Source organism: Melanerpes formicivorus, unplaced genomic scaffold, assembly GCF_026170545.1.
Source record: "Melanerpes formicivorus ecotype bairdi unplaced genomic scaffold, bMelFor1.0.p_v2 SCAF_38, whole genome shotgun sequence".
NCBI lineage: Eukaryota > Metazoa > Chordata > Aves > Piciformes > Picidae > Melanerpes > Melanerpes formicivorus.
In genome coordinates, this window is record NW_027142390.1 from 1,732,163 (window position 1) to 1,744,365 (window position 12,203).

A 12,203-nucleotide genomic window follows, 5' to 3' on the forward strand; every position below is an offset into this window, starting at 1 on the left:
TATTTAAGTTAAGCTGGCTTTCTCTTTTTTCCCCCCTTTTTTCCCCATATAGGAGCTCTAAAAACAGCAATCAACTGCCTCACTGCTGCTGAATGTCAACATTTTACCCAGAAAGTATTAAATACTGCAAGCTAATAAGGAAGGAGAGGCTGGCTGGCCTTGTAATTACTCATAATTATCCATCAGCCTCCACATGGATCAACAGCAGCTCTGTCTGCTCGAGGAAGCCCAGGAGATTTATGAGACCTGCAGCTCAGATGGCATCGACCAGCACAGCTCACATCTGAGACTCCCCATCTCAAAACCCTCTCCTCCTGGGTAGCTGCTGGAAGGGTCCAGGCTGAGAGAGCTGGGGTTGTTCAGCCTGCAGAAGAGAAGGCTGCAGGGGGACACTCCATGCTAGCCTCAAACTGGAACAAGCCTTCTGTCAGAAGGCCTGGGAAGGCTGTAGCTGCTGTTAGCCCCATGCCAGCACTGGATGGTTGAGCTCTCACTTGAATTCAATATTCTTGTTTCACCTTGTTTAGTCAAGTTCAAGCATTTTCCCTGAGCTGCATTTCAACACCTGCAGGGGACCTACAGGAAGGCTGGGGAGGGACTCTTTAGAAGCACCTGGGGTGACAAAACAAGGGGCAACAGTTTGACACTGGAGCAGGAGAGATTTAGGTGCAACATCAGGAAGAAGCTCTGCACAATGAGCGTGGAACAGGCTGCCCAGGGATATGGTGGAGGCCCCATCCCTGGAGACCATTCAAGGTCAAACCTGACGGGGCCCTGAGCAACCTGCTCTAGCTGGAGGTGTCCCTGCTGACTGCAGGAGAGTTGGACAAGATGCCCTCTGAGGGTCCCTTCCAGCCCAGTGGCAGGTGTGAGTCTGTGCCTGGAAGCAAGGAGGCTGTCGGTGCTCAGAAGGAGCCGATACTTACGTGCAGCTTGTTGAGCAGCACAGCGTCTGTCGTGCTGTTAGCTCCTGGCTTTGCTGCCTTCCAGAACTGCTTCTGAGCAGAGTACCGGTTCATGGGACAGAGCTTGAAGAGGCAATCTATAAAAAGATGAAATAAACAGCCAGGATTGCTTCAGCCATTGGCAGTTATCTGCATCTCTGCTGCTAGCAGCCTCCAACTATTCCAGCGGCGAGGAAAGGTTTATAAACAAATTCCACAAAGCTCTTGATCAGACAAATGCTTTTTTGAGCAGCAGGAATGCTGCCCCATGAATGATAAAAACTAACTGCTGCTGCCAAGCCTCTGATGCAAGAGCAGAGAATTCATGGCTTGTCCCAGGCAAAAAACACTACCAGGCTAAAATGGCAACATCCTGGTGCTTTCCCAGGCCTGCAGGCCCGTTCCACACACAGCTTCTCCCCTGCTGCTGCAGCAGGCAGGCTGCTGCACCCCCTCCATGGGGTGGGGGGTGGGGGGTAAGGTTTCATTTTTTAATTGCTCTTAGTTTCAATTAAATCTCCTCCAATTCTACAGGCACAAAAGACCTGGAAAAACTCCCTCAGTGCAGCAGCAGCACCACAAACCCCAGCAGGCAGCACCCCACAAGCACCGAGGTGCAAAGCACAGCTTGAAGACCCCACAACCCCCCGCTTGGGGCATCAGGGTTCTCTGCCCAGGCCATCCCCAGTTCACTTAACATTCTGCCCAGTAAAAGCCAGGAATTACAGCTCATTACTCTTATTAAAACAACATTTCTCTGTTACAGAGATACAAACCTATCAGTAACAGACCCAAATTAGCTGCATTTACTATTTTCTTCCCCCCCCTCCTCTGTTGCTAAGTGACTGAACACACAAAAAAATAAATTCAGCTATTCCAAGACAGTGCCTGAAGAAGCAGCTTAGAAGTTCAAACAGAGTGCCAACAAAGCCAGGAGGCTCTTCCCAGTGCCCCTGAGGGATGGCATGGGTGGAAGACTCCAGGCTCTAACTCAGGGGGTGTTCCCAAGGCTGCTGGTGTCTCCTTGCAGGTGAGCACTGCAATTTGGGGAGCAGCAAGCTAGGGAGGTATCTACCTGGGGGTTCATCTTGGGGACTGCTTTGCTGACAGACAATGGATGCACCTCAACCCAAAAGGGATAAACCCCACACTGGGGAAGTCATCTCAGCTCTGCCAGAGCTTAAAGCTGCAGAAGAAGCTGATCCTGCACACACAGACCCTGGAAGTTTTGCCTCAAGATGTCATTTGAGATGGACACCTTCGCTCTCCTCATGCCTTTCCTGAAGCACAGAGCCATTTGATGCCCCTCTGCCTGCCTAACCTGTGCCCAAAGCGCAGTCAGAGCACACTGGGTAACACCAAACACCTTTTGCAGAGGACAAAGCTCTCTCTCCAACACTAGACCCCCTTCCAAGGGGGTGAAGCACTGGTGGCAGATGGTCCTTTCGTCTCCCAGTGAGTCACCAACTGCCAAGGGGCTGCTCAGCTTGTCCCAGACCTCCACAGCAACTCCTGCAGCCTGCTTAGCTGCTGGCCCAGGAGACAAGCAACAGCTGCAGCTGGGTATGGCACCAAGGATCTTCACTAGAATGACACATACTGGGGAAGGAGAGAAAGAGCTCAGCACTGGGTCCAGTTCAAGAGAGACAGGGAACTGCTGGAGGGAGTCCAGGGGAGGCTACAAGGATGCTGAGGGACCTGGTGCAGCTCTCTGAGGAGCAAAGGCTGAGAGCCTGCAGAAGAGCAGCCCCAGAGGGGAGCTGAGCAATGCTCAGCAAGAGCTGAAGGGTGAAAGAGCAAAAGGCAGGGGCCAGATTCTTAGTGGTGCCTAAGGACAGGCCAAGGGGCAATGGGCACAGACTGGAGCCCAGGAGATTCCATCTGAACTCCAGGAAGAGAAAATTCCTGGGTGTGAGGGTGCTGGAGGCCTGGAGCAGGCTGCCCAGAGAGGTTGTGGAGTCTCCTGGTGTGGAGAGCTTCCAACCCCCCCAGGCACTGTGCTGCTGGGCAGGGTGCTGTGGGTGCCCTGCTGGAGCAGTGAGGCTGGACTGAGTGGTCTCCAGAGGTGTGTGTGGAAGGAGATTCAGCTGCAGCTACCCAGAACTTCACCTCCACTCTGACACCACCAGCTCAGAGCTCCTGAGCAAGCAAGAGCAGTGGAAAACCAAGCAGAAAACCACACTTCACAGGTTTGCTCTCTTCATCTTTCTCATTTACACAGAGATGATTCACAGACTGACAGCACAGAAGAGATTCAAAAAGCCTCTGCAGGCTTGCACTCCAAGCTAAGACTCTGCATTGTAAGCAACACACCAGTTATAAAATCCTCTATTTTTGCTGAAGCCATCAGTTCACACAATGACAGCAATTAGCACACAGAGCTGCAGAGAAGAATTAATTGTATGCTACATTTAGTCACAGTCAGAGTGTATTTTTTCCCCATCCTTTTCCATCAAGGAAGTTGTCAAGTTGGGCTTAACTTCTAAATTGTTAGCTGCAAGCAGCCCCCTCTCCTCTGTGTAACACAGGGAAGAGGCCTACAAGAGCCTGACCTTGGCCAATCCAAGAAGGGGAAGCAGAACATGGGGGGTTTTAGCTGTTCATCCTAGTTACAAAGCTAAGGATCTTAATCAAGCAATGAAAAGCAACCAACATCAGTTGTTGGAGTGTTTGTTCTAGGAGATCTGTGTCTGAAGTGGTTGAGGAGTTAAACTTGGTCTAATTCACCTTAACCTAACCATCATGCAGAGCACCAAATGCAGTTCTCACAAAGGCCTGGAGTGACAGAGAAGGGGTGCTGGCTCCAGACTGGAAAATACTGGATTTAGATTAGACAACAGAAAGAAATTCTTCCCCATGAAGGTGCTGAGGCCCTGGAACAGGTTGTCCAGAGAAGCTGTGGAGGCTCCAAGCCTGACAGTGGTGAAAGCCAGGCTGGATGGGACCTTAAGCAAGCTGGTTCACTAGCAAGTGTCCCTACCCAGGGCAGGAGGACTTGGAACTAGAGGATCTTTTAGGTCCTTTCCCACCCAAACTCTTCAAGAATTCTATTTCACCACGGGTCAAGCACCATGAGCTTCATGGCCTGAAGGCCTCTAGACCTCCAGATTCCATGGGCTGATGTGTTTACAGAATTCAACATGCAAGGAAGTGCCAGCTGAGCAGCCTCAGGGTCAGCAACCTGCAACCCACAGTGCTGACTGCGCAAGACAAACCAGCCACTTGTCAGACACTCTGCTGGGGGAAGTTTGTTTCTAACAGCCCCAAACTAAAGCCAAGGCAGCCAAACCAAGCAGCTTTCTGCTCTGCTTCTGCAGTCAAGTCCTTTTAGCTCAAGAGGTGATAAATAAAGCTACAAAGCCATTACTGCAAAGTAATTCCATCTTATTGTACACCATTTGTTGAACAGGAACCATGAAGGAATGAGTTCTCCTTCCAGACCTTCAGGGTATGCAGTGAAAAGTGGCAGAACTGCAGACTGGCTAAGTGTGACAGTAAAATACTACCTGGATGCTGCTGAAAGGATGAGAGCACATCACACCTCAACACCAAACCACCAGAGAATGTTGGGGGCTGGAAGGGACCTCTAGAGATCAAATCCACCCCCACCCCCCCCACCAAAGCAGGGCCACCTGCTCTCAATCACAGCTATGCAAACCCAATCTTCCCTTCTAAAGCCTTCCTCACTCAGGGCACTACATGATATGATGATGCCAATTGCACCTTTGGCAGATGAAAAGTTCAGAGAGAACCTTCTTGAGGCCTTCCAGTATCTGAAGGGGGCTAAAGAAAGCTGGGGAAGGACATTTTAGGCTGTCAGGTAAATGATAGGACAGGGGGGAATGGAGCAAAAATAGGAATGGGGAGATTGAGATTGGCTGTCAGGAAGAAGTTCTTCCCCAGGAGGGTGGTGAGAGCCTGGCACAGTTTGCCCAGGGAGGTGGTGGAAGCCTCCTGCCTGGAGGTGTTTGCAGCCAGGCTGGAGCTGGCTGTCAGCAACCTGCTGTAGTGTGAGGTGTCCCTGCCCATGGCAGGGGGTTGGAACTGGCTGAGCCTTGAGGTCCCTTCCAACCCTAAGAATTCTATGATTCTAAGCTGCTGTCACTGCCAGCATCCAAAGCTCTTCCTGGTGCCTTTACCTGGTACAGCTGGAAAGGAGCCACTATTAGAACTTCCCATCTTTGTTACTTTCAGAGATGAGCTCTGATGAGGGTTGAGTTGCAGCACCCAGCTCCTATCTCTCCAGCATGCTTGCTTCTAAATGATCTGGAAGAGCTCTTCCCTCCAGCCATGCTGCTTGTGTAATGCACCACTCATCAGATTTTCCAAATCTCCCCCAGCTATTTTCAGCATTTAGTAGAAAGGCTTCACCAATTTTACTGCTGTTGGAGAAAGCAGGCAGCAAACATATTGCTGGCAACAGAAAGGCCTGGGGAGACTTCAGCACTTAAACCAAAATGAAAATCCAGCAGGGGCTGCAAAGCTGCTGAGGGGCCTGGAGCAGCTCTGGGAGCAGCAGAGGCTGAGGGGCCTGGAGCAGCTCTGGGAGCAGCAGAGGCTGAGAGCCCTGGGGCTGAGAGCCTGCAGCAGAGCAGCCCCAGAGGGCAGCTGAGCAATGCTCAGCAAGAGCTGAAGGAGCTGTGGGGGACAAGAGGCTGGGGCCAGGCTCTGCTCAGTGGTGCCCAGGGACAGCACAAGGGGCAGGGGGCACAGACTGGAGACCAGGAGGTGCCACCTGAGCAGAAGGAGAAAGTTGTTTGTTGTGAGGGTGCTGGAGGCCTGGAGCAGGCTGCCCAGAGAGGTTGTGGAGTCTCCTGGTGTGGAGAGCTTCCAACCCCCCCTGGGCAAGCTGCTGTGGGTGCCCTGCTGGAGCAGGGGGTTGGACTGGAGGATCTGCAGAGCTCCCTTCCAACTCTCAGCATGCTGAGATTCTGTGAAACTCAGACCCCAGCTTCACAGAATGCCAACTGGAGAAAGTTAAGAGCCCAGAGAAATTCCCTCTCTCTCCAAAATCCTACTTTGGATACTTTCAGATGAGGGAAAACCTATCAAGATGAAGAGATTTAAATAAGTTCCTTACAAAACCCACTGAATATTTAACACCAACACAGCTGCCTCTCTGCCACTTGCAAAACCACCCCAAAACTAACTCATTTTCCTGCAGCAATCCTAAAATTAAAAGAGAATTAGCAATTCCCTGTTGAGTTTGAGCAGCTTCTCCTTAGCCTTTTCTATACTTAGACACCTGATTATTTCCCCATGGCCAGAGCCTGCTCTCAGCACAGAATAAATACCAGGAGAGTATTTATTTTTGTTTGATCTCTTAAAAAATAGCAGCAAAGATGAAGCAGAAGCAGCAGCAGAGCTGGCAAGGATGGAAATCCTGCAACTAGAAGTTCCCAGCTTCACATTTATGATGGTTGTAGAGCTGTAATACACTCTCAAGGGTAACAACACTGTATAGAATGAAGAGATTGTTTATTTCAAGACAGCATGAAGAGCTCAGCTCTTGTGTGTGCAAAGTGAAAGGTTTTCAAGGCAGGCATGGAGAATAACACCAAGTGCACATATTCAACCACAGGCAAGTTTCACCTCCTCAGAAGCCCTCAGATTACTACATCTTCTGTTTCTATACTTGCTCCTTCTGAGGTGGAAAATGAAGAGATGACAGCCTAAGAGCTTCAAAGGATATAGAACAAAAGCTGCTGCAGAAATGTGTTGATTATTAATCATTCCTGCATTTCCATATAGGAGAGGAGGAGAATAAAAAGAGGCACCTGATCCTGCTGAAATGAGGTCTTTGTGAGGAGAAGACATCCCCTCATTTTCAGTTTGCACTCAACACTCTCTGCTGGGAGCACAGAAACCCTTGGAAAATGGCTTTGCACTAAAGGCTGAAGCTGCTGTCCTGCTTGCAGTCCCCTCCAGCCAGCAAGGGAAGACAGCAAACCTGGGCTGCACACAGCTGGGGCAGTGGGGGAAGAGGAGTGAAGTAAAACCAGATGTCAACAGCTCTGCCCTGCCAGAAGTCAGGCAAATGGAAGCATGGGCAGGAAGGACACTGGTGCTGCAAGGCTAAAGACCTTGTCACTGTGGCACTTGTCACTGCACAGCAACTCAAGCAGGCAGGGCTCCAATGCTGAACTAACTGCATGACAAAACATATCAGAGGTCTCTCCTGCTGGGGGCATCTCCTCAGTGCTCAGCAACAGCTGGAGGACTGGGAGCAGTTCTGGGCTCCACAGCTCAAGAGAGACAAGGAACTACTGGAGAAATGCTGAGGGGCCTGGAGCAGCTCTGAGAGGAGCAAAGGCTGAGAGCCCTGGGGCTGAGAGCCTGCAGCAGAGCAGCCCCAGAGGGCAGCTGAGCAATGCTCAGCAAGAGCTGAAGGAGCTGTGGGGGGCAAGAGGCTGGGGCCAGGCTTTGGTCAGTGGTGGCCAGCAAGGGACAAAGGGCACAACCTGGAGCCCAAGAGGTTCCATCTGAGCAGGAGGAAAAATTTGTTTGTTGTGAGGGTGCTGGAGGCTTGGAGCAGGCTGCCCAGAGAGGCTGTAAAGTCTTCTTGTGTGGAGATCTTCCATGCCCAGCTGGGCATTGTGCTCCTGAGCAAGCTGCTGTGGGAGCCCTGCTAGAGCAGAGGGGGTTGGACTGGGTGAGCTCCAGAGCTCCCTTCCAAACCCTACCATGCTGGGGTTCTGTGATGTCTGTTGCCTCCATCCTGCAAGCTGCAGCTTACCTGTTTCAAGGGCTTTCAATGGTTTTTCTTTTCCAAGCCCAAATGAGGAGGAAAATCACGCTTGCAACCCCCATTTAGATGTGGAGCCTGCAGCATTTAGGATCTAAATATATTTTAATTTTCATGGTAAAATAACCACCCTCAATTCACATCTGCAAGACAGGAGGGTAACCACCCTCTTGTCATTGTACTCATTATGCAGAGTCCTACCAATGGAAATCATTGCTGCATTCTTTCAAGCTCTAGCAGCACAGGAAACACTAATTGTTACTAGCTCAGAGCTGGTGCATCCAGCCAGACAAAGGCAGAAGCCTGCAAGAGGGATTTCAGAGGGGAAAACTATCCTGAGAGCTGGACACTGCACATCAGTATCTACTAAAGCAACAGAAGTCATCAATGAGACAAATTAGAAGGCAAAACCTTTTTACCACATGAATTAGCATTTTGATTCCACATGATAGAATAGAATAAACCAGGTTGGAAGAGACCTTCAAGATCATCAAGTCCAACCTATCATCCAACACCACCTAAACAACTAACCCATGGCACCAAGCACCCCATCAAGTCTCCTCCTGAACACCTCCAGTGATGGTGACTCCACCACCTCCCCAGGCAGCCCATTCCAATGGGCAATCACTCTCTCTGTGTAAAACTTCCTCCTGACCTCCAGCCTAAACCTCCCCTGGTGCAGCCTGAGACTGTGTCCTCTTGTTCTGGTGCTGGCTGCCTGGGAGAAGAGACCAACATCCACCTGTCTACAACCTCCCTTCAGGGAGTTGTAGAGAGCAATAAGGTCACCCCTGAGTCTCCTCTTATAACTGTACAACAATCACCACAGCACCTGAGCCACCAACGTGGCCTTGGGGCCAAGAAGGCAAATGGGTTCTGGGTGCATTGAGAGGGGTGGAGAGCAGGTTAAGGGATGCTCTCCACCCCTTCCAACTCTACTCTGCCCTAGGATTGGTTTGTGGTGAAAGAGGCCTCCAAAGGTCATCTAGGGATGAGAAGGCTCCAGGGAGACCTAAAAGTGGCCTTCCAGTACCTGAAGGGGCTCCAGGAAGGCCACAGAGGGACTGTTTGCAAAGGCCTGCAGGAAGAGGTTTGAGGAGCAATAGCTTGAAGTGAGAACAGAGCAGATTGAGATTGGATGTGAGGAACAAGTTCTGCACCAGGGGGCTGCTGGAACACTGCAACAGGTTGCCCAGGAAGGTAGCTGAGGCTCCAGCCCTGGAGATATTCAAGATGAGGCTGCAGAAGGCTCTGAGCAAACTGCTCTAGCAGAGGATGTCCCTGCTGACTGCAGGAGGTTGGACTGGAGCAGCTCTGGAGCTGGCTTCCAATCCAAAGCATTCTGTGCTTCTAGACATACTGAAACTTCCAGTGGCATGAGGCTGCCCTTCAGCAAGAGACAAGCCAGCTTTATTCCAACACAAAACAGGAAACACACAGCCCTTCAGCCACAGGAAAACCATCTCTTGAGGCTCAGCACACACTCTCCTGTCTTGGGCTAAACTAAGAACCAGAGCACAGCAACTCAGCACACTCCAAGCAAACACCCTCCAAAGCCCTCAAGACCACAACAGTGAGAAAGTGCCCCCCAAAAACCACCAAAAATCCTAACAGGAGGACTGCACCTTTAAGTAAACATCTTAGGTACCATGGAGTTGAGGACACACCAGTGTTTGTTTTATTTCTGCATGTAACCTCTTTGGCCTCCTTCAAAAAGAAAGCTGCTACTCCAGAAGAGAGAAATATTTAGACACTGGATATACAGGCAGCCCCAAAAGGAAACATGTGCAGCAAAGACCAGAGTCCTCCTTCAGACTCTGGTAGGAGCACTGCAGAGGGAAGATGCCTCATGATAAGAGAAAGCCAGAAGGGACAGGAACTCAAGTAGAAAGGAAGGAACACTGATGCAGTTCACTAAGATATATGCCAATTGACATCTAGGGTGTCAGGTTAAAGGATGGAAGGAAGCTGGCAGCCTCCTTGTCACTGAGCTACAGCACAGTGATGGATAATGTGTCCCTGCATGGGTGACACACAGACCTAGGAGGACAAAAGGTACATTTGAGTTGCCTGAGAGAAAACTGTAAGGACAGAGTGAATGTGTCAGGTACCTCTGAAAGCATTGAGGAACAGATCTAATTCATGGACACAGACCAAGAGAAGCTGCTTCAGAATCATCTCAAGACCTTTTACAAGTCAGAGCACCGTGATGGCTCCTGGCTAGTAACACACACAAGCCATAAAAAACCCTTCTAATGTTGAGAGGGGGAAAGAATGTTTCAGTTGGAAGAGACCTTTGAGATCAGAGTCCAACCAGGAGGGAAAAGCACTCAAGAGAAAAGTCCAGAACTGAATTTGAGTTATCCCAAGGCACTGGTTCCAGTGAGTGGCTTTACTGCCTTACCTCATCACTCTGTCTCTGGTCCAGCACAAAGAGAAACCCTGGCCCAAAGGCAAACCTTGCCAAGAGGCAAGTTGGAAGGCCAAGCCCTTCCCAGTCCCACCAAGCCTTACACACACTGAGGAGAGGCATCTGTACTTCATGCCAAGGGAACGCAGCAAATCAGAGCTGCAGAAGCAGTTTGAAACCAACTGCTGTGGCATCAGCCCTTTGTCCCAGCCCTGAGAGCTGTGTTCTCACCCTGAGAAGCCAACCCTTACCTTTTCTATCATAGTTTCCATGGCAAATCTCCCTGCCAGGCACTCCACAACTCTCAGAGCATCAACCCTGTAACATTCTCCCTCAACATGTCCAGGGCTTCTCAGTTGGGTAGCATTTCACCCCTTAGCAGACCAAAATGTATTCAACTGCTGGCCACACTTCACTTGATTTGGACTGGATTTCATTTCCACTTCACTTCTTCACCTGTTGCTCCTCTGCTGCCATCAAGTTCCTGCCCCAAAAGGATGAGGAAGTGAGGGACAGGCGGCAGGGAATGGCTCTGGCAGTCCAAGCAAGATCAAGTTTCAAACCCCCTCTGAAAGCATCAATGTGGAGCAGAGTGGAGAGAATACAGCAGTGCTCCTAGAGCTGACAGGACTGAAGAGCAGAAGAAGAGTTGTTTCCATTTAAGCAGGCTTTGGCTGTTGTAAGCAACAAGGCAGCACAGCATCACCCAAAACAAAAGGCAATTTTCTCAGCTGCTCAATGCAGTAACTCAATTTCCAGCTTTTAAATGCATTTGGCTGCAAGCAAAGCCAGGCTGCCAAAACAGGAGATACAGGCAAGTTCAATAAATATTTGCTCTTATTATTGAAGCCTAGGTTGGAGGAGCTGAAGAGATAATAAAATTGAATTTAGTGCTTTAATTTTTCTTAGCCTAATGAAGTGCTTGGGGTGCCTTGCCTGGAATGCTCATTTGTTTCTTCCCTCCTGCACCAAGTGCTGTCTTCCCGAGCTCTGGGCAGGCTGCAGAACGGCCACAGGCTCTTGGGAGGGGCAGACCCTCACAAAGCTTCCTTAGCTCATCCCTCCCTCTCTCCAGGGCAGAAGTAACTATGCCTGCTCCCCTCCTGACATGCCTCCTGACGTCACCTATTCCAGCACTCCACTATTTCGGGATCTAACCTATTTATTTCTCCACTGCCAGCCCATTACTTCTCTCCCTCTGCTTGTGGGCATGCAGAGCACAACCTCCCCTCCCTCTCCCAGCAGTATGTGCAGGCTTCTCAGGCTCTATCCCACAGCTAGGATGCAAGAGCAAGAGGTCTTGCTCCTGACCATTACCCTCCTCTGGATTTTCTCTAGCTGGCCCTTATCTTTCTGGAGGGATGAGGTGCAATACTGAATGAGATCTTTCACCTGAGGCTCTGCCAGGAAGCAACACTGGGAAGAACACAACTGCTGTGCCTTTTGGCAAGCTTTCTTCTTCTATGTTCCAAGGCAGCAACTGTACTTTTTGTTACAGCACAGCATCCACTCCTGCTCAGACTGTGATTCCTGTGATCCCTGCAGCCTTTCAGACAAGCAGAGAGTTTTGGAGAGGACATTTAAAGGTCATCCTGTCCAACCCCCAACCCTGCACTCAGCAGGGACATCTGCAGCCAGAGCAGCTTGCTTAGAGCCCCAGACCTGCAATGGTCCCAGGGATGGGGCATCTACCACCTCTCTAGGCAACCTGGGTCAGGGTCTCACCATCCTCACAGGGAGGAATTTCTTCCTTCTCTCCAGTTTAAATCTCCCTCTTGTAGTTGAAGCCATCACCCCTTGTCCTTTGCTACTGCACTGCTGTGTGTGCCCCTCCTCCTCCTCCCTAGATGCAGTCACTCAGTGCAGCCTTTGACACGTGCCCCCATGTAACTGCAACAGCATTTTCCAGATGGTTTCTGCAAGGAAATTCTGAGTGACTTCCCAAGTCCTTGTCCTCTCTGTGGAGCCTGCAGAGGACAGCCAGCTGTGAAAGCCACCACTATGAGTGTTAGACTGGCAGCTGCAGAGAGCTTCTGTGAAGCATGAACTGCCACAGCGATGTTCAGGGGCCATGGCTAGGCATGGACTCAAGAGCAGTACCTGC

General features: G+C 50.4%; 1 protein-coding gene across 14 annotated transcripts in view; it reads right to left on the bottom strand.

The window, feature by feature from the left end:
* The window catches only part of ITPR1 (inositol 1,4,5-trisphosphate receptor type 1), a 204,123-nt gene that overhangs the window by 145,886 nt on the left and 46,034 nt on the right, over positions 1–12,203 (bottom strand). For all 14 annotated transcript variants that reach the window (XM_068157768.1, XM_068157769.1, XM_068157763.1 and 11 more), the window contains exon 4: positions 927–1,042. In XM_068157768.1, coding sequence (XP_068013869.1) covers positions 927–1,042 — 116 coding nt within the window. The remainder of the gene's footprint in view (positions 1–926; positions 1,043–12,203) is intronic.